This window comes from Caloenas nicobarica, chromosome 24 (genome assembly GCF_036013445.1).
Source record: "Caloenas nicobarica isolate bCalNic1 chromosome 24, bCalNic1.hap1, whole genome shotgun sequence".
Classification (NCBI taxonomy): Eukaryota; Metazoa; Chordata; class Aves; order Columbiformes; family Columbidae; genus Caloenas; species Caloenas nicobarica.
Genome location: NC_088268.1, coordinates 4939277 through 4965369, shown reverse-complemented (window position 1 = coordinate 4965369; position 26093 = coordinate 4939277). Strand labels below are relative to the sequence as shown.

The window sequence follows — 26093 nt, the reverse complement described above, 5'->3', positions numbered from 1 at the left end:
GGGGCGCGGCGGCGCGGGCGGCGCTTCAGAAGCAGCGACGGCGGCGGGTGGGAGCTGAACCGCCCCCCTCCCCCCCAAAAATCCTTAAAATTGCAGCTATGAACCCAAATTGCGCTCGCTGCGGGAAAATCGTGTATCCCACCGAGAAGGTGAACTGCTTGGATAAGGTGAGCGACACGCGTGGAGCGGCTGGGGGGGTCTTTATGCTTTTCCGTGGGGTCTCTGCTGGGTGGGACGGTTTTTCCAGCCCTTTCCCGTGGGTATTTCTGTGGTCACGGGGGTCGCCCGGTTGTCCCGTGGGGTCGGGACTCACGATCCTTCCAGCCCCACCCGGGGGTGACACCACCTCGTTCCGTGGACCAGGACCCCTTTGCCTGAGCATTTGGGGCCTTTTCCTTAAATTAACGTATAATTAAAAAGCAGCAGCAGCAGCCCCAGGCGCCCACGGAGGCGGCTGGAAAGCAACAGTTAACGCTCCCCCTGAAACCGGGAACCCCATCTGGTTTGCATTAGCCGAGCTTTTTTTTCCTTTTTTTTTTTTTTTTTTTTTTTCTATCCCAATTGATACTTCTCTGTTCCAGGATTTAGTCTTTACAGCTTGCTTGTGTGCAAACGGTTTGAGACTCCGTTTTGGGTTATTTCCCCAGCAAAAACAAAGCTTCTGTGCACCCTGAGGAAGGTGATGGTGAAACCCTCACACCCGGCTCCCGTGGGATTTGCCTTTGGTTTAACCCCTCCCGGAGAGCAGAGCCCCCCCATCCTCCCCCTCTTCTTCCAGCCTCTGGGATGACCAGTTTAGGCACTAAAAAGGCACTGGAAGAATGCGCGGGTCTCGCAGCACATTCCTGAGCTGCAGCAGACCCTGCACTCGCATTTTTCACAGATGATGTTTCTTCCTGGAGCTGGGGAGGGCTGGGAGCTGAACCCTCAGCCCCACGTTGCACGGACTTTGTCTCCTGCCGCCCGCGCTGGCCCCCGGTAGCTGCAGGATATCAAATTTGGGTATCCAAACTGGGGGTAATTAGAAGGAAAAAAGGGGGGGGGGGTGACCCGTTGCTCCATCCTGTGCAGTGGTTGGGATTTGGGCCACTTTTGAGCAAATTCCAGATGTTCAGGAGCATGAGGCTGCAGTCACCCTCTTGTACTTCTAGATGTCTTAGGAGCTTTTTCTTGCTACGAATCATCGCGTGGTCAGCCTTGCAATGCAGCACCCCCTAAACAAGTGGCTCCCCACTCGCTGATTCCCCCCGTGTTAATTTTTCCTGGGGTTTCTGGCTGGTGAGGTGGCAGCGGGAAGCGTCTCCCCGCTTCCCGTAAGAGCTCGGGATGGGCCCGGTGTTATTGCAGCTCCTTCCTCCTGGGTTTTTTCCTCTACCCCGAGCAAAGTTGAAAGGGCAGCTCTGCTGTTGTTTGCATAAGCGCTGCTGGGGCTGAAGTTGAACCGCAGGCAGCAATAATGACGGGCTTCTGGGAGAAAAAGTGTGCATGTCGTTGCCTTTCAGCTATTTTTTGCCTTTTTTTTTTTTTGCTGGTGTGTTGACAAGCAGATGCACTTGGTTTTTCTCTTGGTAGTGAAATCAGGAAAGACCGTTTCCCTTCTGAGATTTACGGCAGATGAGGAAAAAAAAAAAAAAACTTGCTGCTTCATCAGGCTTCACAAATGCAGCGGCTGGAGGAGCGGGACTGGCCGCCCACAGCTCCCACTCGCGTGAAACTGGAGTTCAGCGTCTTGACCCTTGGCTTTGTCGCCTTGCGGAAGGCAAGTGCCCCGCTGGGGTTTGGGGAACTGGGTGTCGTTCCCTTCCCCCCCGCCCCGATAAGGTGCTGGGTGATGCGTTTGGCTTCCGCTGGGGAAGTGACATCTCCTGTGCCACCCCCCGCGGGGCTCGGCGGTTGCAGCTGCAACTGCTGAACCCACGTCAAGCTGATGTCAGATCATTTTTATAATTTTTTTTTTCGAAAATGAAAGAAGTTTGAATGAGCTGTTCCAGTGCATTAAACCCCATCAAGGCTTTGCCTCCAGCCTAAGGAGTCTCCTTACGTTCTCTAAGCCTTGAGTCTCAAGTGATGCGTGTGCGGAGCAGCAGCTTTGCCTGGTGGAGGGTGTCGTGTGGCTGTAGTAGGAGCTCTAAGGGGATACACCGAGGTGGACTGAGCGCTGCCCCCACATCCACTGAGTGGCAAAGTTGCTTCAAGGGCTCCACCTCCCCCAAAACAGCCACGGTGCTTCTCATGGGGGACAATGTACTGGGACATGGGCTGAGCTGCCGTCCCCAGCATCAGCTCCAGATGTTCGCAGCACTTCGGGCTTGGAACTGGAAAACACGGGTGTTAATGCTCCTCTAAAAACCCATTTGAAACTTGTCCTCTTTTCTCCGCAGCCGGGCTGGAGGGCGAGCGGCAGCGTTACTGGAAGCCGATGTAATTGCCGTTCCCCTGTGTCTGTGCTGCGGTGCAGCTCTCCTTTTAGTGCCGCTTTAGATTCTGGCGTTATTACTGTCGGTTTAGCGGCAGCAAGGCTTGGAGATGGGGTGAGTGCTCTCTGGGTCGCTCGGGCTGCAGAGAGCCCTTTGCAAGAGCCACAGGACAGAAACGCCTTTGCTGAGCAACCCCTGGTGCAAACTGAGGCAGGAATACACATTAATTAGTCCCTGGCCGAGGGTGAAGGCCACCTGAGCGCATCCCTTCTGCTGGGGAAGCTGCCGTGGGCCGGGGACGCTGGTGTCGCCAGACACCCGGTGGCTCCTGGGGCCGCGGGTGCTCCTGGAGGAGGCGGCTCTGAAGTCACGTTGTCTGTCAATTCATCTCTACATATTTATAGCGGCATCTCTGGTATTTATGCAAAGCTATGAATGGCTGACAAGGCTCGGGGAAGTCTGTTAATTAAGGTAACGCAGCTGGAAGGCTGTAACTTGGGAGATGCCCGGAGAGGTCCGGGCTCAGCTGTTTGTCTGTCCGTAAGTCTCAGAGCGGGAAGTAACCCGGTGCAGGAGGGTGTTGGTACAGACCGGTGTGCAGTGCAGGAACGAACCCTCCCTTGCTGCCAGCAGCCAGTATAACTGGAGGAAAAGAACAAATACGTTGCTCTGAGCAACTGAAATGAGGCGAATTGTCCTTGTGGGCTGAGTCACCGTCTGGTGGAGCCGCGGGGGTGTTTGTACGCGGGGGTGCGGTACATGCGGTGGGTGGCACAAGGGTTAGGCTTGGCTTAGCTGGTGGAAATGACTTCTCGTTTAAAGCTTAAGGGTGGAAATCGCAGCAAGAGCCGCCAGCTGTTCTCCCCGGTTTGCTCGCTGCACAGTGTGCCTGGCTCCAGGTCCGGGCGTCACACTGCGCTTGCTGACCGTCGTCTCCTTGCTATTGTGAGCTGGTGATGTGGCTTTTGGCTCGTTCTTCCCCTGGTTCTGCAGGCTTGTGCTATGCAGGGGGGGTTGCTGAAGGAGTTGGGTCAGATTCTGCTCTGGTCCCTGGGAAGTCGCCCCAGACCCCTCCAGCCTGGTCACTCGGTGACCGGCAGAGCATCAGCCTTGGTCTGTGTGGGGTGCAACTGCACCCGGAGGGTCTTTCACTGGTCAAAAAGAAAACTGTGTTGGGGTGACAAACGCCAGGGCGTGGGGACAACCTGAGGCTGCTGGTACAAGAGCTGTGGGGGAGAGGATGAAAAAATGCCCTGCACCAAAAGGCCAGGCTGGCAGCTCCTCTTCCTCGCTGCCGTCTCCCCCGTGTTGGCTCCTGACACCCCCGCCATGGGCAGGGGGGCCGAGGGGTTCTTGGGGTGATCCTGCGTCCTCTGGGGCCAAGGGTTTGAGAAGCTGGGGATTATACACCAAATTGCATGTACAACAGTGGTGTCTTCTCATGAGAACCTTTTCTCCACCTGGGTTTCCTTGGCTCGGAGTCTCTGCAGCCTCACCTGACCTGCTCGTCTGGCTATCTCTTGGCTAACATCAGCAAAAAAAAAAACCACTAAAGCAGCGACTTTGAAGCCTGCAAACCACATCTGTTACCAGCTCCCTGCTCACCGGGGTGGTGGTTGTGACTCTTTCGTAGTAGGAGGCGTCTCGCCTTGTGTATTTGGCCAAACCTGATGAATTCCTGGTCTGGAGATAAGAAAGCAAGATGCTGCTATAATGCAAGTCGCAAGCGTTGCTGCCCTGTTGAGCGGAGATGCATTGGGAGGGTCGGGGGGATTTACTTGGGTCTTAAACCAGCAAGAATATTGTCTGCCCTCAGGGTTTTGCAGGGGTCAGGGATGCCGCCCCCAGGCTGGAGGAGCCGCCGAGTTGGAGTCGTGCGATTCCAGTGGGACGTGGCCCCGTTTTGCAAGTCACTCATGCTAATGATTGCCTTGTCTCTCTTTTCCAGTTCTGGCATAAAGCATGCTTCCACTGCGAGACCTGCAAGATGACCCTAAACATGAAGAACTACAAGGGCTACGAGAAGAAGCCGTATTGCAACGCGTGAGTCTCCGCTGCCGCGGGGCCGGGAGGTGCTGGGGGGTTTGGACCCTCCTCGCCTCCTGAAACAAGGGGGTTCGGGAGCCCTGACCTCGGCACAAACCGTCCTTCCCTGCTGCTCCCCGGCGTTTCTGGGGGTGCACGTGAAGCCCTGGCTGGAGGGGTCACACTGGCCAGTCAATGCTGGTGTTAAATCGATGTTTTCTAGGCTTAAACGGCAGCTGATGGCTGCTCTCCAGTTCCGGCTTGGGGAGACAAAAAGTGGAAAAAAAATTCAAATACAAGCAGGTGTTTACGTGGAGTTGATCTGAATCTGCATCCCCGTAAAGAAGGGGAAATAAAAAGGTGTTTATCCCACCCCGGTAGGTGTCTGGGGAGAGGAGGAATGCCCTGGTGTGCGGGGGCGTGTGACACCGCGTGGGGACACGGCTGTCACCGCAGCCTGTGCCAAGGGCATTCGCCCTCATCTACTGGCGCTTGCCCCGGGTGTTATGAAGGTAAATACAGCTTGAATGCAAAATCCTTCGCTCCTGAGCAGGGTAGAATGAGAGCAGCTGCCGGTATCACACCTCAGTTTGCTTTCCTGGATCTTTCAAGGGGTGGATGTTCCCTGGTCCCCATTTTTTCTTATCAAGAAGGACCCTTATTTGTGCACAGCTTTCTGTGCTCCGCTATTGCATAATGAACCTGAGTCCTTGGTTCATATGGAAGCACTGAGCTCTACATACTTGACATGTTTCTTAATGTCTGTAAAGCAGCTTTGCAATAAGAATTTTGTAGCTGCTTCTTGTACATTAACAGCTCTTAGAAAGAAAATTAGATAACATAATACTGCTTAGCACTTGTATAGCATGGCGGGTTCACAAGACTACTTTAAAAGCTTTAATCCTGACAGCATCCTTGTAAGATGGGTATTACCCTGTTAGTGTCTGAGACAAGGAGAAGCGGTAAAACCATCGGCCCTGTGGTGCCTTAGCAGAAACTTTCCGCTTGTGCAGCTCTTGCGTGGGTTGGTTATTGCTGATATCAGGTGGTGGTGGACAAGTCACAATCAAAACTTGTGTTGAACTGGGATGAGATTGGCAGCGTTCGAGTCTCAACTGGTACAATGGTTGTGTCCTGGGCTCTTGCCTTGAAATGCAGGGTGGGAATTGTGTGAAAAGCAGCAAATAAGTCTTGGTGACCCGGTTGTATGGGGGGCGCCAGCCCTGGTCTGAGCGGGGTGAGGTGTGGGTTAGAGGGATGCTTGTTCTTGGGCTGTGCAGGTCTCAACCCACCCTGGTTCTGGTCCAACCACCCCGGGATCTCTGAGCTTGGGACCTTCATTTGCAGGAGATAAGACCCCCAGGCTGTTCCTAGTGTCCTGACCCGCGGTTTTTCTCCTCTGGGCACCCTGGTGCCAGCTCTGGCGCTGAGCCCTGCCCGTCCGTGGTGCTTCTGCTGCCGGACCTGGGGTCCGGTTCTTTGCTCCCTCGCTGCCGCTGCAAGGGAAGTGGGATAATAATGGGAAATTCCTGAGATTCCAAGGAGTCTGCGCAACCCCGACCCATCTCAGTTTCTCAACCCCCTCTGCTCTGGAGCTGCCTTTGATGCTGCTTTGCTGCCTTAACCCTTTAACAGCCTTTCTGATGAAGATGCAGTTGTCTCTTACCTCTAGCCCAGGGCAGCCCTGGATGTTCCAGTTGTGTACAAAAACCCACATTATTTTTTTTTTTTCCCCCTCCTACCTTGCCTGGCAATGCCGTAAAGCGAAGGGAGGTGAGAAAACTGCCGTCACAGGAGGATTTTTTGCCATCCCCGTGTTTTTGGGGTGGAGGCTGGATGGTTGCGATGCCCAGACGCGGGGTGAAGGGGAAACTCCAGCCAAAGGATGCGGGTTTGGTTCCTTCTCAGCTGCTGCCCCCAGGATATCTTGGGAAGGGAGAAATGAACGGGCGAGGTGTCCAGAACATGCTCAGCCTTTCTGAACAGCTTCTGCTGAGGCTGGAGCTGAGGGGCAGCATCTTCTGTCCCCTGAGAAGGGGGTGGAAAAGCAACGTTTATCCTGGCAGGGTAGAGGCTGCTTTTTCTGAACATGCCTCAGCACAGGGTCTCCTCTGTTCGAGCCGTGGCCGCCCGCCAAATTCCTGAGTTTCTTTCTTCAAGAGAGCAGGAGGAAGAGGGCTGGGCTTCCTCCCCATCTGACATCCCCCCAGCAAAAATCCCTGCGAAGCCCTTCGAGAAGGCGGCTGGTTAACCTTGCCCGGCGCCGTTGGGAGCTCGGTGGCAGACGCGACCGTCGCCGCCCTCCTCGCCGTCGCTCTTTGGACTTCAGCTGGGCGCTGGGGTGACTGGTTGTGCACCGGGAGCAGAATTCAAGGCTGGGCTCAGCTCCTTCCCTGGGCGCTTTGAGCTCAAACAGGTAGAAGTGAAGGTCCAGGTGGAGTCTGAAGCTTCTGCTGGATGCAAAGGACGGGCGGGACTGTTCAAAGGGACCAGCTGCTCCTAAATATGCGTTATATATAGGCTTTAATTTCTTGCTCGTTATGCAGAAGGGGTAAGGGGACTTGGTTGTGTGCCAGACGGGGGTGGCACCCGCGGTGCTGGGGCTCTGGTCCCCTCCCTGGTGACCAGCAGCTCCGTGTGCAGCACCAATCTGGGCCTTGAAAGATCCCACCCGAGAGTTCGGAGCCGCATATTCGGTCTGGGGAGCCGGCATCTTCCGAGGCATCACCGCTTGGAGTGCGGCAGGGGGCTTGTGCTGGGATGGGGAGAAGGAGCAGGATCCTGGGATGGGGAGAAGGAGCAGGATCCTGGGATGGGGAGAAGGAGCAGGATCCTGGGCAAAAAGCTCTTGATCTGCCTTTGTCTCGGCCGCAGGGTTGTTCTCCTCCTTTCCCTCGGTGACACCTGAGGCTCAGCTTTATCTTGGAGCTGTGGGTTTGCCCGAATCCGTGCTGATAAACAAGCGATCGCCCTGTTGCATCTCAGCTCAGGCTGCGCTCCCGGCGCACGGCTCACCACGGGGCCGTTTGCTGCCCGCGCACCCCACAGGGCTGGATTTTTTGTGGTTTTTTTTTTTTGTATTTCCTTAGCGCTGCGGACGGGCTGGCAGGCAGTCGATGGCCCGCCGCTCAGCGCTGCCTCCTGCCCCAGCGAGCAGCAGCATCGTCCTTCGTTCGGGTGCGCACGGGGACACGGAGCTGCCGAGCGAGACCCTCTGCCCGTCCCGGGCACACGACGAAATCGCGGCGCCGCTGCATCTCCGCATCCCCCTTGCTAAACCGGCTTGTTTTCCCCCTCAAAAAGGGGTTAAAGCCCAAGCGAGACTGCCAAAAATATCTTCCATAGGTGTGTCGGCGGGGTCCCCGCACCCTCCATCTGCCGTACCTGCGTGACTTCAGCTTTCCTTCGAGGAGCTGACTTTCCTCGCAGAGAAACCCCAGCTGGTGGGGTGCGTGTGGTGTGTCCCCAGGGACTGGGGACATTCCTCCACCCTGGTGTGTCCCCAGGGATTGGGGACATTCCTCTGCCCGGAGTCAGGACAAGCGGCTCCGCAGCTGCCCTGCCCGGCTTACCTAGACCTGGTATTCCTGGGACTGTAAAACTTGCTGTAAACTTGTAAAATTGCTGCTGATGACCCAAAGAACCTCCCTGGCGGATTTTTCGCCACTAAGATCCTCGCTTTTCCATTCGGAGCGAGCAGTCCCGTAGCGCTGGGCTGAATCCTCACTTGGAAAAAGTTGGTGAGCGGCTCAGAGCCTCCCGAGGAGCCAGCGATCCGTTCTTGGCATCCCTCTCCGCTCCATCTGGTAGCAGCCTACTATGTTAATAAATTGATCTTCCAAGTTTAGGGGAAGGGGGGGGCAGGAAGGGAAGGAGGAACAACTGTGGCGCTGGGATGGAGTCCAGGTGTTTATCCCAGGCTTTGTTTGTGCCGGGTTTCTGGAGGAGAAGAGCTGCTGTTCTGCCTCGGCGTGCACACTTTGCGTGCCGTGGAGCTCTGAACAGACTGCTTGTTTTTTTTATCTCGCTGTAAATGAAAGCTGGCCTCCCCATCTGCTGCTGTTGTGGGGGGGAAAGACCCCAACGTGTGGCTTTGAGGATCTGGGATCTTGTGCTTCACCTCTGCTGTGTTTGGGGAAGGGCTCCCTGGTGCGCGTTCTGTGCAGGACGTGGAATATGGGAAGGTTCTCCTGACCAACACCATGATTTAATGGTTGGCAAGCTGCAAACGTTAGTGAATTCTCTTTGGGGTGGAGGCTGTTTTCTGAATGCTGGGGGATGGCTGACTCCAAGCGCTGTCTGTGTACCGGGGTTGATGGGGAGACCTCTCAGCGCTGACGTCGTTCCTCCTGGAAATCCAAAATCCTTCTCTAGGGCTCTGCCGCCCCCCAGCCGCAGCCGTTACCCCCTCGCCAGGGCGGGTTTCTCCCTGCGGTGGATGCTGCTGGAGATGAGTTTAAACCTGTGATGCTTTGGTGTGCGCAACCTGGAGCACAAGTGTGATGGGGAGCGGCTGAGGGACCTGGGGGGTTCAGCCTGGAGAACAGGAGGATATTTGGAACAATTTCTTCCCCCAAGGGCTGTGGGGCATTGGAACAGGCTGCCCAGGGCAGTGCTGGAGTCACCATCCCTGGAGGGGTTGGACAGACGGACATGAGGTTCTCAGGACGTGGGGCAGCGCCGGGGCTGGGGAGCGGGTGGACTCCGTGATCTTGAGTTTGGTTGGCTTTTCCAACCAAAATGATTCAATGATTCCTTGTTTCCCAACTGCTGCTGGAGTTCTCCCGCTTCAGCTGCGGGGTGCCTGCTTGTTGGTAAAGGCTAAACCCAGACTAACCCCGGTGACTGAGGCGCCCGCCCGGCACCGACCTTGCGAGGGCTGCGGATGGATGTTGACTGCCCCAACTTGCTTTATCCCCGCCTGGGGCCGAGAAACCGCGTGGAAAGCCAGCCGGGCTGTGCCGCCGTTCCCACAGCCAGCGAAGGGGCGGCCGGGACCCGCAGGGCTCCGCTGGGGCGAGCGCAGCCTCCTTCCAGCAGTGCCTCCTGACTCCACAGCTTGGCAGCCCCTGTTCTGCATTCCCTTGAAATCTTCCCCGTGATGGATTACAGCAGGTTTGTGCAAAACAGGCTGTTTTGAGTCGGGCTGCTCCGCGACACCCTGGGCTGGCGCTGGCAGAGCCTTTGGGGCTGGGGATGAGCTGGGTGCTGCTGAGGGATGCGCTGGCCGAGCAAACCCCTGCTCCCCACCCCAAAACTGCCCTCCTGGGGCTGGGGGCGATGGGTTTTGCTTCTCCAGCCCCGTGCGATCCTGGCACCGGTACCTTGGGTGAGCAGCGGGGCGGGATTTTGGAAGTGACACCCTGCACGGTTGTGCTCCGAGTTACTTCACGCAGAGGCGGTTTTTGGCTGGGCGGGGGGCGGCTGCCGGGAACCCGCGGCAGCTGCACGCGTGGAGGGCTGGACCGGCCCTTTGGGCAGCTTCTCCCTGAAAACGCTGGGAGGAACTGAAGTTTTTCTCTGTGGCCTGCTCTTTTTTTGTTGTGTTGGTTTGTGGGGGGTGTTTTGTGGTTTTTTTTTTTTTAATAGTAGAATGTTTGCAAGCCCTCTGCAAACTGGCGTGGTGCTGTTTTTATTATTAGAAAAAAAAGGTTATTTTTTTTTAAGCTTGTCCCCAAGAATCTGCAACCCTTTGAAAGGCAGGATGTGAACTCGGGAGCCTCTGGCAGAGCCGATTGCTTCCTCTGTTTAACTCTCCTTCCCCAAAACCCCGACACAGCTGCACAAAGGTGACCGTCCCCTCCGAGGGGCAGGTCTGAGGGTGGCGAAGGGACACGATGTATTTGCATCCAGTGCTAAAGTCTGCGCCGCTGCTCGCTGGACAGATCTCCCAAAAGCGTTTGCTTTAAAGCAGCCTGGATTAAATACAAGCAGCACTTTGAGCTGGGGAGACTCTTCTAAACATTCAAATCTGCTCGCACACAATCTATGTAGGAACAGATACGTATTTGAGTCGTGCCGAAGACGCCAAGTCTGGGCCCTGTGGCTACCAGACCTTATCAGTTCTCTCTTTGTAGAACAGCTGGATGGTGCCGCGGTGCGTTTAAATGTGTTTTTAGTTGTCCCACCAGTCTCCTTATTGAAGTTTAACTCCTTTTCCAGCTTGTGCAAAGCTCCCAAGGCAGAAGTTTAAGCGCTGGCACTTGGCTCCCTGGGAAGGCGGCTCGTGGCCTCTATCGCCAGAGCGCTCCTAATGCGGGAGCCAGACGGGCTCTGTCTGGAGGAGGCTCAACTGACCTGATTTAGCGATGCAACAACAAAAAGCAGCCTCATCTCTGGCCGTGGCTGGACCGGTGTCTTGCAAAGGGCTCGTGCGTGGGTCTCGCTGCGGGCTGTAAAGCTCCTATTTTTGGAGGAGCTGCGCGCACTGGGTTTTTTTTGCAGGTTTGGGACTGCGTCCCCGGGGTGCGGACGCTCCGTGCCGAGCCGAGGGAAGAGAGACCGAGACTTGTAGAAAGTGAAGCTGTCCCCGCCACAGCCGTGCTCCTCCTCTCCTGATCCGCCTCTTCCATTCCTTTCTTTGGGGTGGCTTTCCGTAGCGTCTCTCCCGATGGGCGCCGTCGCCCGAGGTGCTGTGGAGCTGGGGGTGATTTTTTTCCGCCACCCCGAGCGAGGATGCGCTGCCGCGAGCGCCGAGTCCTCGCTCCATCACGTGTCCCGCTGCCCCACATACTCGTGTGCTGCTTTGCTTCATCTGACAGCGGCGGGGAGGGATGCCCTGTTCATCGTCCCGTTCATTAAACTCGTCAGGCGCAGGGGGGGTGCTGGGGGTGTCTGAGGGGAGACCCCGAAGTGCGAGGCCAATCCCCCGCCCGTCTGCCGGCTCTGCCCCCACACCAGCAGGTTCCTCGCAAGTCCCAAAAATAATCCGTGTCTGGGTGATGCTGCGGCACCACGTGGGCGCCGAGACCCACCAACACTTGGCTCCCGTTCCGCTTCACCCCCCGGCACCCTCGGGCAGGGAAAACACCGCGGTGCTCCTGCCGAAACACGAGCAAAACGTCGGGATCCTGTTGCAGCCTCACCCAGAAGCAGGATCCAGGTACCTCGCTCGGGTGTGTTCTCGAAAGGTTACTGGTTTCGCCTGAACGGCGATCGCTGAGCAGCAGACTTGACACAAATGTCGCATCTGAGGGTGCGTGGGACTAATTATTTCCTCGCAGCTCGGCAGGAGAGGGATGGTTTGAAGCAGCTTTCCCCCTGTTTGTGTTCTCAGCTGCTTGCGCCTGAAGCCTGTGGAGCCCGGAGGGTTTTTCTTATGGCCCTTCAAGGCTCCATCTCCCCTTCAAGTCCCTTTTTGTTCCCCGCAGGGTTCTCTGCCTGTTGCACTAACTTAGGAAGTGAGTGTTTCTGCAGAAAAAGGGAGCGGAGGGCGGCAGGGCAGGGAGTGTGACCTGCTGGCAACGGCCAGACGAGCTCCTGCAGCGTGATCCATCCCTTCTGCAGCAGAAATCCTCTTTCTCCATTGATTTTTGGGCTCAGTGCTCCATGGGAGCTGTGGTGGGCACTGGAATTCCTGCCGGTCCCAGTTTCGGAAGCCGTTGGCTGCGGTCCCTGCCGGTGAGGATAATTGCGCGGGTGGATTTGGCGTGTGTCGCTCACGCTCCTTCTGAAAAAGCAAAGCAGGTTGAGCAATAAAACGCCCTCCCCCTTCCCCGCTTCCCCAGCCAAGACCTATTTCTGGTGCCGGCTGGGGGAGGGCAGCGAGGACCCGCCGCTCCGCTCTGTCCGTGGCTTTCTGCCCGTGAAAAGGGGCAGGACGGGGTCTGTTCCGCCAGCCGCCCCCCACACGCGGGGACGTGCCCGTTTTTGCCGCGGGTCCCGCGGACGCCCCGTTCCCACGCACGCGCTGCAACCCAAGGCAGCTCACTCGCTGCCTCCTCATTAAGATTTAATTTATCGCTGACTCTTGCTGTGGCTGATTCTCATGCGCAGGGGGTGGTTTTTCCCCTGCGTGGCGGGGACCCAGGCATCTCTGTGCTGGGGGACACGCTGGCTTTGGGGACCGTCACTGCTCCTGCAGCAGGAGCCCCTGCCCTTAAATTCCCCAAGGACTGAAATGCCTTTTATTTTTATTTCTTTTTTTTATCAGGCAGCTCTCACAAGCTGGGTAGCAAAGCGATGCTTAATCTCGGGGGAGGATACTCAACGTGTGCATTTCATCCCACGCCTGGCGCAGATGGACAGATGACTCTCCCTCCTCACAACCGTCTGCAGGGGCTCGAGGCTGAGTAAAAACCTGCCTCGAACCCTGGGGAGATTTCCTCAAAATCCAACAGCAGCGGAAACCAAATTCTAGCTCGGTCTGTGCGGTCTGGAGTTATCTCTTCCTCTCCCTCGCCGGACTGCGGCTGCAAATGCACCAAGCAGGGCTGTTGGTTGCCTTGCAGATTATTTTTATGTATTTTCTCCCCTACGGCTGTGGCTTTTTCAGTTTTGGGTTCCACAGGGGTGAATTCCTCTGTTTCCAGCCCTGGCGGTGACTCGGGGTTCCCTCTGTGCGGGGGCGCAGCGTTATCAGCATGGCCAGGGCAGGGGATGCGGTTGCCACGGCAACGGGATGATTTCTGCTGCCAGCACCGGCGCATCCTCCGGCAGCTCCCGAGCCGCAGCGCAGCTCTGCCCGGCGGTGCACGCCGCTTAAACATTGCATTTGCCCTTCACAGGAGCCATGTGTCTGGCTGTGGTGCCCTTGCTGTTTAAATTGGGCTTCTCTGTAAAAGCTGCTGCTGAGCAGCAGGAAAAAATTGGGCTTTGCGAAGCCACCGGGCAGCGATGGCAATGGGGGCTCCCCGGGCTGGGACAGAGCTCTGTTCGCACCCTCACGGCTGGGCTGTGCGGCCCGTTGCCTTCCAGCCCCAACCTGCAAATGGAGAATCGGCGATCCGGGAGGGCATTTAGCTTTTTAGCTATTTGTATTTTTCAAAAGTGACTTTGTTTTCTTTGGCTTTGGTGTTAATCAGGCGGTGACTTCCAGGAAACTCGGGAAAGGGCTGCGGGATGTGAGCGGTAACTCAATGAACCAAGAGATGAGTTTTGGACTGGGCTCTCCTGGCCCCGTAAGCTGAGATGGTCACTTATTGGATCAGCACTAGTGTTAAGCCTGAGCTTCCCCAGCAGCTGCACCAGGGTTTAAAAAAAAAAAAAAAAAAAAAAAAATTGAAAGAAAATTTTAAAAATGCCCGTATCCTGCTGGTGCTGTTTGCTCTGGACTCTGCTCAGCAGATCCAAACCTCCTTGTAGCCATTTGCCTTTTTGGAAGGGGAGAGGGATTGTCCCCGCAAACAGCTGAGATGCAGCATCCCCTGAGCCCGGGCTGTTAAATTCACCTTCCTTGGCCACCAGAGCCCCTGGGCTGCTATGAAGGGGTTTTGTCGTCTTTGCAGTGACAAATGGGGCTGTTTCCCTCCATACTGTCCCTTCAAGGTATGGATGCATTAACCCAGCACCTCAACGTCCAGAGCGCTTAAATAAACAGCAAATCTATGCCCAGCGCGGTGTCCGCTGCTCCCGCTGAGCTCCAGACCCTCCTGGAGAACCAGATTTTTATCATTATTGGAGTCGTAACGCAGGAATTTTGCTGCGGGCAGTGTTGTGGTGAAATACCCGCCTTGACGCCGGATCCCAGCGCGAAGCTTTGACGCACCAGTGCCCAAAGGTAGCGGGGAACGGAGCCTGAGCACACAGCGCTATATCCCCTCTAATCAGATTAATCTAAACAGAGATTAAACTCTATCCCCCCAAGCAGTTGGTGATCTGTTGTTTGCCTAAAACTGATTCTTGTCCCTTTTCGATCTTAGTGCTGGATGTTTTGGGGGCTGTGGATGGTTAAGTTAGGCTTATTATTGTTAGTATTGGGATGAGAGCTGGCTGGGCTCTCCTGGCTGATGCCCATCGGATGCTGATGGGACGGTTGCCCTGAGATGGGCAGAGTGTTTCCCACCCCTCGGGGACCCTGGGGTTGACTCCCACCTCCCAAAAAGCAGCTGGGATGGTGCTGGTGGTGACAGCCCTGGCAGCAGGTGACGTCCCTGCCCCGCCGGGACAAGCGCGCTGCTGCTTGCTGAGTTGTCTTTTCCCCTTTCTGCAAACCACATCTGCATTGTTTGGTTTCTGTGTGCTTGGGGCGGGGGGGTTCTCTTTATTTTTTCGGTGAGGCTGAGGCAGCTATTTTTATTCTCGAGTTTCCTGCATTGCTGCTTTACTCCGAGGTTCGTGCTGCTCTTGCAGGTCTGCGGTCGCTTATCTGTCGCTGTCCTGCTCCGCCAGCCCTGCTCCGAGGCAGCAGCTTTCCACCCAACTCCTCCACATGCAGCTGCTTTTCTGCTCGTTTGACCGCATTTTGATTAGCCCTGGGCAGAGGTGCTAATGCTGGTTCTGCAAGCAGATAATTGCTGATACTGGAACCCACAAGCTCCCACAGCCCAGGGGCTTCTGCAGCCCCGGTGCTGCTGCCGGCCACGGGATGGAAGGGGCAGCGAGCGTGGTCATGACCATAGGAATATAATGACTAATAACGTCTATTTTTTTCCTCGTCAGACACTACCCGAAGCAGTCCTTCACCATGGTGGCAGACACCCCCGAGAACCTGCGTCTCAAGCAGCAGAGCGAGCTCCAGAGCCAGGTGAGCCTGCGGTCTCCCCCGTCTCCCCACAGTCTCCCCCGTCGCCCCCGTCTCCCCACGTCCTCCTGCATCCGGCGCTTTCCTGCACCAAGGAGGGAGAGGCGGGTTTGGTGCCTCCTCTAGGGTCTCTCCCATCTCAGCCGTGTTTGCTCATCCCTTCATCCGTGGCTGCTGTGACCTCCCAGGGACGGGAAGGGTCCAGCACAAAACCCTCTGCTCCCCGTCCCTGCCTTGCACCAGTTTATCGTTTCCCTGCTCCCATCCAGCAGCAACACTGGGTGAAATTGCAAACAGGCGTTGACTCTCTAGGCGAGAATTCCGCGTAAACCCAAGTCGTGTTGGGCTTGGAGGCTCTGGCAAGCAAAAATAAACAGATAGAAGGGATAATGACTGGCACAGATAAGGATTTTTTTTTTCTCTAGTGGGAAGAGCCTGCTTGAGAAGGGTGTTGTCCAGACGTGTCCTGTTTTATACCCTGAGGGTGTCCCTGGATCAGCAGGAGTCCCCAGCCTTGGCACGCAGCTGTGGGCTGGGTTCTCGCCCCAAAAATCGCCCGATGATGCGGTGGGAACCGCTTGGCTCTTGGACCCTTGGGTGGGCTGAGCAGCAATCCCTGGTTTCCTTCTCTAACTCCAAAACACCGAGAACAGAAATGTGAGCACCGATTTTGGGGGAGAAACCAGCTGGAAAAGGGCAAGGTCAGCACAGAAACGGGCAGCTGTGGTGGGTGACCTGGGACTTTGCTGAGCTGAGAGGCTGTTGAAGCATCTCGAGATGATGCCCTGAACTGCCGTCACGAGCTTCGGTGTCACAGAGCTGCAGGCGTGTGCTCCGAGCGCGCTGCGCTGGTAGAAAACGCATCCAGGGGCAATTTTGGCTTGAGTCAGCGTCTCACAGGAGAACACAGGGTGTGGCAACCCTTCTGGGAACCTATTGAATTATTTTCCTTTGAAAAGGGGCAAAAAAGACCGCCCGGGGTGCTGTCAGCGTGTTGCTCAGCGCTGGGCGGAGGGAGGATGGCACCGGCTTTGCCGTCGCCGCGGTGTTTTGGGGGCGAGCAGCCGTTTTTCAGGATCGCTGCGCTGCTCTCCCTGCTGTGCCGTGAAGGATGCTCTGACCTTCCTGCCTTCTCCTCCCATTAGCCTGATGGTGCCAGGAGCTGAAAAGCAAATTGCATGGGAATAATGCATGGAGGAGGAGGAGGGGGAACCCCAGGACATCACCCCTTTGCAGACAGAGCTGCTGGTGCCCCTGCAGCCACCATTGAGTTTTGAAACCTCGTCTTTAGTAACGTCTCTTCCACAGAGCCAGTTGCCCAACAGCTCCCTGGCTTGCACAAGCCCAGCTTTTGGCTCCAGCTTAGAGCCAGAGCTCAGCCTGGGGCTGGCTTTGTGTTTCGCAGAGCGGTTGAGGGGACACGGTTGCTTTTCCATGGTAACAATCGGGATAATACTGCACCGAGGAGTCCGGAGTCTCCAGTGTGTTTCTTACAATGAATTCGGGCTCTTCATTAGTCGTTGCTTATTAAAGCAGACCCTGGGGAGGGACGGAGGGTGCTCCGCTTCCCAGGCTTTGCTGTCGCTGCTCGGGACGTTCAGCTCCTTGTGGTGTGTGGGAGGCGGCTGGAGGCAAAGCCAGATGCTCGCAGGGGTGGGGGAATCTTCAGGGGTGGGGGAATCTTCGTTCTTTCCAGCCTGCAGCTCCAGAAGTTGGGCACCAGGACCCAGCCGGAGCTGGGATCACAGCCCTGGGAGAACCTTCTGCACTTGGTCGCACCTCGGAAAAGGGGCTGTGGTGCAGGGAGGGTGTTCCAGGCACCAGCACCCCACGTTTTCAGGGCAGGTTTCCCACCAGGATGAGCTGCAAAAGGAGGATTTATCTGAGGAGGGGGTGCTGGTGGTTTGGGTGCTGGCAGAGGGGTGCGGGGGCAGCGGGTGGGAGGGGGGATCTGCCAGAGCCCTGGGGAGGACAGAACCTAAACACGCTTCAGATAAGATCTTAATTCCTCTCTGCCTTTGTTCTGCCTACAAAGGGAGTCTCCTGTTTTCCAAGTGCCAAATGTTTGTATTTCTTGAAGAAAAACCAGCTGCTGCTCTGGTTTATTGTCAATTCTTTCTTACTAATTGCAGGAGCTGAGCAAACACTTGGGGACAGGAACAGGTCACTTGAGCCCTTCCAGAGCTGGCAGTGGGGTCCAGCCTTGCAAATTAACTGGGTGAACTGGAGCTGAGACAGGGAAGGGCTGGTGGGAAATGAAGCTGGGGAAGGGGCTGGAGCACAAGTGTGATGGGAGCAGATGAGGGAGCTGGGGGTTCGGCAAGGAAACGGCCTCAAGTTGCGCCAGGGGAGGTTGAGGTTGGATCTGGGGAACAATTTCTTCCCCAAAGGGCTGTGGGGCATTGGAACAGGCTGCCCAGGGCAGTGCTGGAGTCACCATCCCTGGAGGGGTTGGACAGACGGACATGAGGTTCTCAGGACATGGGGCAGCGCCGGGGCTGGGGAACGGGTGGACTCCATGATCTTGAGGGGCTTTTCCAACCAAAATGGTTCTGTGAATCTCCCCAGCAGCTTTGCCCATTCCTCTGGAGCTGCCGTCCAAGTGTGCGACCCAGAGGAGGCTGATCCCAAATTCCCTCCCACCAAAAATACCCTCCCAGTCCGTGCTGGTGCAACTGGAAAATCCAGCGGTTCACCGGAGCTGTTTGATGTCGCTGCCGCCGTCTCCGCTATTTGTGTCCGCGGAGGAGGCGTCTCCCATTCCGGTCACCGGGAGGTGCTGGATAATGGTGTCTGGTGGGGCTAAACGAGTCCCCAAAGTGACGGCTCTGACGCCTGCACCCGGCTCTCACAGCCCACGCGCGGCAAGAAAATTGCAGGTTCCCGTCCTGTGGCTCCTCTGTCCGGCTCTTAAAATGGGCGTTTTTGGGTGCAGCCCTTCCTGGCGGCGGGTGGAGGCTCCCGCGGCGTGGGAGGCCGGTCCCCACATCTGTCACCTCGGGGAGCTGCTGTCGGTGACATCGGGGCCGCGGACGTGAGGAGGGTTTAATGTGCTTGAGCCGGGGGCTGCGACGTGCGAAGGGCCGTTCGTGGACGCGCGAGTTGTTGCTGTCCTTATCACAATTCCTGTGGGGAAATTAATTATGGATCCCATTTTATTGTTACTATTACTGTGGGATGAGGATGCTCGTGCCGTGCTCAGATTTCCCTGGCAGTTCGCTGCGGGTACCAGCCCTGGACGTGCGTTTTGGGTTGGATCTGCCCCTGGGTACCAGCATCTTCTGTGACTCCTCGATTGGGTCCCCCCTGCGGTCAGACATCCCTGTACAGTGGGGTTTTTAGGGCTGAGTCCCTGTAGCCTGAAAGTTAGAGGGGTAAAAAAAAAATATATATGTATATATATGGAGCGGGGGGGATGGATTTAGGAGGATAAAAATACAGAACTTATCAAAAGCACTGCTTAGCCTTGCGATTAGCTTCTCGCTTGGTAATTCTTTATCTTTCCAGCTTGGATTTCTTACATCTCGTCAACTTGTGCGTTCACAGCTGGTACGTGGTGTCTCCTCCTCGCGTCGGGCTGAGCCGGAGGCTGCGGGATAAACCCTCTTCCTCCCAGCAGTGTCTCCAAGCGCCCCAGCAGGGCTGGCACCCCGCAGAAAACGGGCTTTTACTGAAAAGGGGGCAGATAAAGGGCAATCGCACCCCCCCGTCGCTGCGGCCGAGCGAACCGGGGCTGGCGCTTTGCAGAGCAGGTTGCGGGGCTGAGGCACCCCCTCCCGCGTGAGCCTGTGTCGCCGGTTTGTAGCGCTGTTCTTCACCTCGTGCCCCACGGCTGACACCTCCGGGCTGCTCCTTCCCAATCGGGGATGTTCGACCTGCGTTCTTTACCCCACCCAGCAAGTTGTGCTTTGGTTTGTTGGGGGTGTTTTTGGGGATTTTTTTTCCTCTCTTATTGCTCCAAGGAAATGGAGACTTCTGCCTTGAAACTGGTCTCTCGTGTTCCTCTGCTGTGCTTTGGCATCTTGGTTGTATTAATATCCTCCCAGGGTGGACTCTGCAGCCTGGTTCATTGAGCCTTTTTGCTTTTTAATGTCACGTTGGAGTTAGAAACGTCCCGTGAGTCGTGTATGGCACCATCAATCTGGGGGATTCTGTGACAGCCCGTGGCGGTGAAGAGGGTGCAGGGGCTCTGACACGCTCCCAAAACTGGCATTTCTGCTGGATTGCAGGGTAGGAAATGTTGGGTTTGTGAGCAGAGCACCGTGTTCTGGGGTACCCAGGGTCTCCCGCAGCCCTCGAGGGGTCTCAGCTGGGGACATCAGTGTCCCCGTCCCTGTGCCAGGTCCCATGCTGGAGCCAGGCTGACAGCAGAGCCGTGTCTTGGCTTCCCCAGAACAAATTATAAAAACATTTGGCAGCTTTTCCCGAAAGGTGTTTCCAGGCCCAGCTGGATGCGCCGTCTGGATGGGAGGCAAGTATGTGAGGTCTGGAGGAGCGTGTGTGTGTGTGAGGGATAAATCAGCTTTATCCTGCCTCCCGGGTTGATCTTGGCACGGCGCTGAGCCCGGCGCGGATCCGCGGGCACAACCCTGGCCTTGCAAAGCTCTTCCTTTGCAGCCCCAGCCCAGCGGCCGGGGTGATGGGCAGCCCCAGCCCAGGGGCCAGGGTGATGGGCAGCCCCAGCCCAGCGGCCAGGGTGATGGGCAGCCCCAGCCCAGCGGCCGGGGTGATGGGCAGCCCCAGCCCAGCGGCCGGGGTGATGGGCAGCCCCAGCCCAGCGGCCGGGGTGATGGGCAGCCCCAGCGGCCAGCTGCTGCGCGGGCCAGGCACGCGGCCCCAGCTCTCAGCCCGTCCTCACAGCAGAGCTGTGCTATGTTAAAAAAAAAATGCTGCTATATTAAAAAAAAATGCTGCTATATTAAAAATGATGCAATATTAAAAATGCTATATTAAAACATTAAAATATTAAAAATGCTCTATTAAAAAAAAATTAAAACACAAACCAAAGAAAACAAGGACTTTTCAGCTCCTGGGTGTGATGGGAAGGGATGAATTGATGCTGATGTCGGTGTCTGGCAAACAGAAATGAGGATGCCTGTGTTTTGCCAGCCTCCACGCTCTGGTTTCGTTACGTCTTCCCAGGTGAATTTCTCCCCAGAGGTGGCTGAATGGCCCCTGCCGTGGAAACGCTCGTAAAACCCTTGGGGCTCCCGAGCAGGGGGGTTGTCACGGGTCAGCTGCTCCCTGGTACGTGACTCGGGGAATTCAAGGTAAATCCAAGTCACCCCTGGCCCTGCTGAAAGGGAAACAAGCTCAGCAGGTGCATAGGAAGGTGGTTTCGAGTTTCTGCTTGTGGCAATGCCCCACTTTGCTGTTACTGGAGACACTGGGGGGTCGCCGGAGCAATGTAGAGGTCCAGGTGTTATATAATTGTGTAACAGAAAGCTGCTGCATCTCCTGAAGTACATGCATCTAAATATGTTTTTTCTTGCTTTTGTACCCAGATTCGCTACAAGGAGGAGTTTGAGAAGAACAAGGGGAAAGGCTTCAGCATGGTGACCGACACCCCGGAGCTGCAGAGAATTAAAAAGACTCAGGATCAGATCAGCAACGTGAGTAGCTCCGAATCTCTGCCCGGGCTGTTGCCGTGGCCTTCCTCCCACAGGAGGGTCTGTCGCGTATATGCAGGAGACCCAGCTCTTCTATTTCCAAAAAATTACATTAGAACCATGCCCAGGTTCAACGGCAGCTTGTGCTTCACCAGCAGCCTCTGTCCGCGCCCAGGTACGCGGCAGCTGCGGATGCCGTTGCCATGGTGAAGGAGGAGGATGCTCGCGGGGCTGGATGCTCGCGGGGCTGGATGCTCGCAGGGGCAGCTGCAGCACTGGGTGCTGTGAGGGGGTTTATCTGCCCCCTACCCAAACTCACCCTGCGCTCCCAGGCACAGCAGCATCCGCCCTCAGCAGCAGGCAGGAAGTTAATTCACCTTTAACCGCTACCGAAAATCGTGTGTGTTCCTTATCCAATGCCCAGGAGCTGTTGCGAAAGCCGAGCAGGGCTGGGGAGCATCTCCCTGACCTGCAGCCTCCCCCGGAGAGCAGCTTTGCGTGAGAAACCTCCGGGGAGCTTCTGTAGCTCTGCAGCGCCCCGAGCTGCTCTCGCTTTGCCACCCTGAAGCGTCCCCGACCTTGGGGACAAAGCCCCAGGGTGGCAGCTGCTCTCTGCACCCCCGGGGAGGAGGGTTTGGGGTGCAGGGAGAGGGGGGACGGTGTCTGCACCCGCGCTGGGAGCTCACACGCAACCAGGAGAACACCCAGGAGGGCGGCAGGAGGTGGTTTATGTTGTTTATTCCCTTTTCTTCTGCTCCCGTTGTGCAGCTCTCTGGCAAGTGCTGGTGTATCCTGGGGGAGCCGCGGGGTGTTATCTGCACACCAACCCGGGACGCCGAGGGCTGGGGAGGGAATCCCGCTTGGGAAAGGGACCCGGCTGGGAGATCTTCCCTTGGGGGAGCTTCTCGGTGGGGTCCGATCTGGCAGCAGCTGAGCTGAGAAGAACCAAGAGAATCTGTGGCTGCTCGGGGGGCACTAAAGAACCGAGCAGAGCGATGGGATCAGGCCCCTTCGCCCTCTCGCAGCTGCCGTTGCCGTTTTCAGCAGCTTCCCCGTGGGCATCTGGCTGCCAGCCTGGGGTTGCTGTGACCCAATTAACAAAAACACAGAAACGAAACCCCCCTCCCTGCGGAAATCCCAGCTCAGCAAGCAGCGGGTCGCTCCCGGGGGGGCAGAAGGTGCCGATATGGTCCTGGGCATGGGGAAACCCTCCTGGCCACAGGGAAAACCTCCTGGAGATGGAGCTGTGCAAACTGGAGCCTGCGAGCACTGGGAAACGCTGTCCCCAAGCTGGGAAACGCTGTCCCCAAGCTGGGAAACGCTGTCCCCAAGCTGGGAAACGCTGTCCCCAAGCCGTCCCTGCTCCTGGGAGGGTGGCTCAGCTCCAGGCTCTGCGGGGGAGCCTGCTGGAGTGCCCTCCAGTAAATAACTGTTTAACCAGCAGCCAAATGGGCTCCAGGTGCTTTCCGATAGCGCTGCACTCATTAACACAAGTGGCTATTAATTTTTACGCCCACACCCGGGCGGTTGGGTTAACCCTGCCCGCTGCGGGGGGGAACCCTCCGCGCTGGTGTGTTTGGTGGTGTCTGCTTTGAGTTTCCTTCAAAGGAAAACCCCGAAGGGCTCTCAGGCTTCGCTTAAAGCGAGATCCGGGGGTGGATTTGGGAGCGGTACCTCCCCGGCACCCGCTGTGCCCGGCCCGGGGCTGGGGGGTTGCACAACGAATTCGGCGTGTGCCGGGGGGGATGTCTCCTAAAGATGCTTTTGCTCCATTTGCTCCGCGCTACTGCAGCCTTGGGGGCTCGGGAGCCTGGGTTTGAATCTCACCCACGCCTGACAAAGTTGCGTATGTCACGCATAGGACGCGTAAAGCTCCTCGTTGCCACGAACAGGTCTGAGCAAATGTCCCTGGGGAGATGGGAGGGGGAAGCCCCATGGGGCTGTGTGGGGAGGCGTGATGGCTGATGCCGAGTCCTTGGTGACAAAAAGAAATCAGCTGGCACGAGGTGAAGGATGTTGGTGGCATTGAAAGGGTCTGGGCTCAGCCCAGGGCTGCCCCGCGGCGCTGACCTCTCCTTCCCCGTCCCTGCAGATAAAATACCACGAAGAATTCGAGAGGAGCAGGATGGGCCCGGGTCCCAGCGAGGGTGCGGAGCTGGAGGGCAGGAACTCCCAGGAGAGCAGCAGTTACCGCAGGCCCGCCGAGCAGCAGCCGCCGCCTCACCACGTCCAGCCCAGCACCCCGGGTAAGGCCGGGGGGGCACAAACCCCCGGTTGCTGTTCTTCGTGAGGGGCTTTGTGTGTCCCCCGCATCCCAGCTCCCGCCAACGGAGCTGTCACAGAATCCTTTTGGTTGGAAAAGCCCCTCAAGATCATGGAGTGCAACCATAACCCACCCCAGCGCTGCCCCATGTCCTGAGAACCTCGTGTCCGTCTGTCCAACCCCTCCAGGGATGGTGACTCCAGCACTGCCCTGGGCAGCCTGTTCCAATGCCCCACAGCCCTTTGGGGAAGAAATTGTTCCCCACATCCAACCTCAACCTCCCCTGGCGCAACTTGAGGCCGTTTCCTCTGCTCCTGGCGCTTGTTCCTGGGGAGCAGAGCCCGACCCCCCCTGGCTCCAAGCTCCTTTCAGGCAGGTCAGAGATCAGAAGGTCTCCCCTCAGCTCCTGTTCTCCAGCTGAACCCCCAGCTCCCTCAGCCGCTCCCATCACCCTTGTGCTCCAGCCCCTCACCAGCTCCGTTCCCTTCTCTCAACTCGCTCCAGCACCTCGAGGCCTTTCTTGGCGCGAGGGGCCCAAAGTGACCCCGGGATTTGCAGTTTGGCCTCCCCATTCCCAGCGCGGGCCGGTCACTGCCCACACCAGTGCTGACACAATGGTTTTTATGTTCTTGTCTCCCCCCCCCAGTTTACCAGCAGCAGCCGCCGCCGTCTCAGTCCTACGGCTACAAGGAGCCGGCGGCACCGGCCTCGACACAGCGCAACGCTCCGTCTGGAGGGGGGGTGAGCGCACACCCCGGGCTCGCACCCCAAAACCACCCCCCGTTTTCCCTCCCTGGGGGTCAGGGTTTGCTCCCCCCGAGCAGGGGAGGAGCAGTTTTGAACGGGTGGCGGGGGTGATGCTGCTGCCTGGTCCCTGTCACAGAGCAGCACCCGCATTGGGGGAAAACCCGCTGGGTTTGGCTCGGGGGGCTCTGACCCCATGTCCCCTCTCTCCCCGCAGAAGCGTTTCCGCGCCGTCTACGACTACAACGCGGCCGATGAAGATGAAGTTTCCTTCCAGGACGGCGACACCATCATCAACGTGCAGCAGATCGACGACGGGTGGATGTACGGCACGGTGGAGCGCACGGGGGACACGGGGATGCTCCCCGCCAACTACGTGGAGGCCATTTGAGCCGCGGGAGGGGACGGGGCGGGGGTGACAGCCGAGCCCCCCCCGGCCTGTGTGTGTGCGTCTCCGTGCCCCAGTTCCCTTCTCCCGCGTGCTCTGCCGGGGCCGTGTCCTGACATCTCGGTTACTCTGTGTTTCTGCAGCCGCCTCCGGTTTCTCTTGCCAATTTTAGCTTCGTTCTAGCTCTGTCGGGACCAAGGGACCGTCTGCGAGGGATGGTGGGGGCTCGAGGGACCAAACCGCCGCAGCTTTCCTGCTCCCCCGGGCTCCCTCCTCTCGAGCTCTCCCGGGCACTTGGGTATTTTCTGGCTGGGGGAGCAGCCGGAGTCGCTGGGACCCGGCAAAGGGAGGGGGGGACCCGCTGTCAGGACCAAATTCCCCCCGCGCTGGCGGGACGGGCGGAGACGTCTGCGCGGGCGAGGCGAGGGATGCTCGCTCTGCCTCGTCCCGTCGCTTCCCCTGGCTCCTCTGCTCCGTTTTTTCCGTCCCGTTTCGCTCCCTTCCGTCCTCAAAACAGAAAAACGTTCGCGGTTTGAATCTTAAACAAAATCTTTCTCCGTGGGACGTGGAGCGGCTGCTCCGGACAGCCCTGGGGCGGCTCCTGCCGCTGCCTCGTCCCGTCTCCCCTGGGAAAGGAGCAGCCGCGGTTTTGCTTTGCCTGCCCGGTTCTGGCGGGTCGGGGAGCACTGCGACACCCCCACCTCGCGTCCCCCCCGCAGCTCCGGCTTTTCTGTCTTTGGGCCGAGGTCTGGGGGTCCCCTGCGCCCCCCGTGCCGGGGCAGCCTCTTGCTCCCTAAATTCACCCAGAACCTTCCTGCTTTCGCTGCTGTGGGGTTTTGGGGACCCTGCCTGCTGGGGGATGCTCGGGGGGGGCCGGGAGGCTCAGCCCCCTTCCCCGCGCCTCTGTGAAACGTCCTCCCCCTCTGCCACCGCGCTGGGGACCGTCCTGGGTGACCGTCCCCTCCGGCAGCTCCGTCTCGAGTGGCAGAGACCAGAATTGGGCACCCCGAGCCACCCCGCACCTCTCGTCGGTCCCCAGCGCTGGCGGCTTTTGGTGCCACCGCTGCCTCGGGGTCACGTCACGGACCAAAATCTCCAAGCGCATCCCTGTCCCCTTCCCTTTTGGGCTCCGAAGGGGCTGGGCAGGGACAGGAGAACTGGAAGCCCGTGCCGGGTTGGGATGCTCTTCTCTGCCAAACGTGTGACGGGGACGGTGGCCCCGCCGTCCCCTCGGGGTGCAAACGGGACCCCCGAAGCAGCCGGGATGGGTTTACGGGATGGGAATCCCGGTTGGTGCTAAACCGAGACTAAAACTAAACCCGAGCAGGAGAGAGGGGGCGGCGGGACAGAGGGGGCGGCTCCTGCTCGTCCTCTTCATCACCTTGTCTGGGATCAAGGGGGAGTATCAATGTGAATAAACTGGTTTTTAATGGACCAAATAACACACGCAATTATGTTTTGGTATACAGACCTTTTTTTAATGCTACCTTGAAACCATCGTCCTAATGCTCCCCTGCCACCCCCTGCCCCTTCTCCCCCCACCATGGGAAACAAACCTCTTACTGCTTGATTTCTTGCCTTTTTCTCTCGACTTATGCACTTTTTTGCCTTTTTTTCATAGCTGAAAAGCACCTAGACCTGTATTTAAAATAAATAAATAAAATAGTAAAAAAAAAAAAAAAAAAAGCTAAATTGCTTCTCATCACATGTAAAATAGACCTCGTCCATCCCAGCTTCCCCAGTTGCGTTTCAGTGCTGAGCTTAGAATGTGTTTTCTTCCAGATCCGTCGCTTGATTGGGGTTTGTCCTCGTGTCCTCCTTCCTGTCGGGTTGAGCACCCACCTCTAAAAAAAAAACAAAAAAGCAACAAATAATGTTATTTGGCCTTTTTAACCAAACCATCGAATGGAACAAACCAACCGATTCTCTTCCCAGGTTTACTCAAATTAAAAATAAAAGTATAATT

General features: G+C 57.2%; 1 protein-coding gene across 1 annotated transcript; it reads left to right on the top strand.

Annotated features, from left to right (window-relative positions):
* Nucleotides 1-41: 41 nt before the first annotated feature.
* LASP1 (LIM and SH3 protein 1) lies at nt 42-26093 on the top strand. Its single transcript, XM_065651040.1, has 7 exons — nt 42-167; nt 4366-4460; nt 15042-15126; nt 20628-20735; nt 22825-22978; nt 23642-23736; nt 23957-26093. Exons 1-7 carry the CDS (start codon nt 99-101, stop codon nt 24128-24130), a joined length of 780 nt encoding a protein of 259 aa, XP_065507112.1. The 5' UTR covers nt 42-98; the 3' UTR covers nt 24131-26093.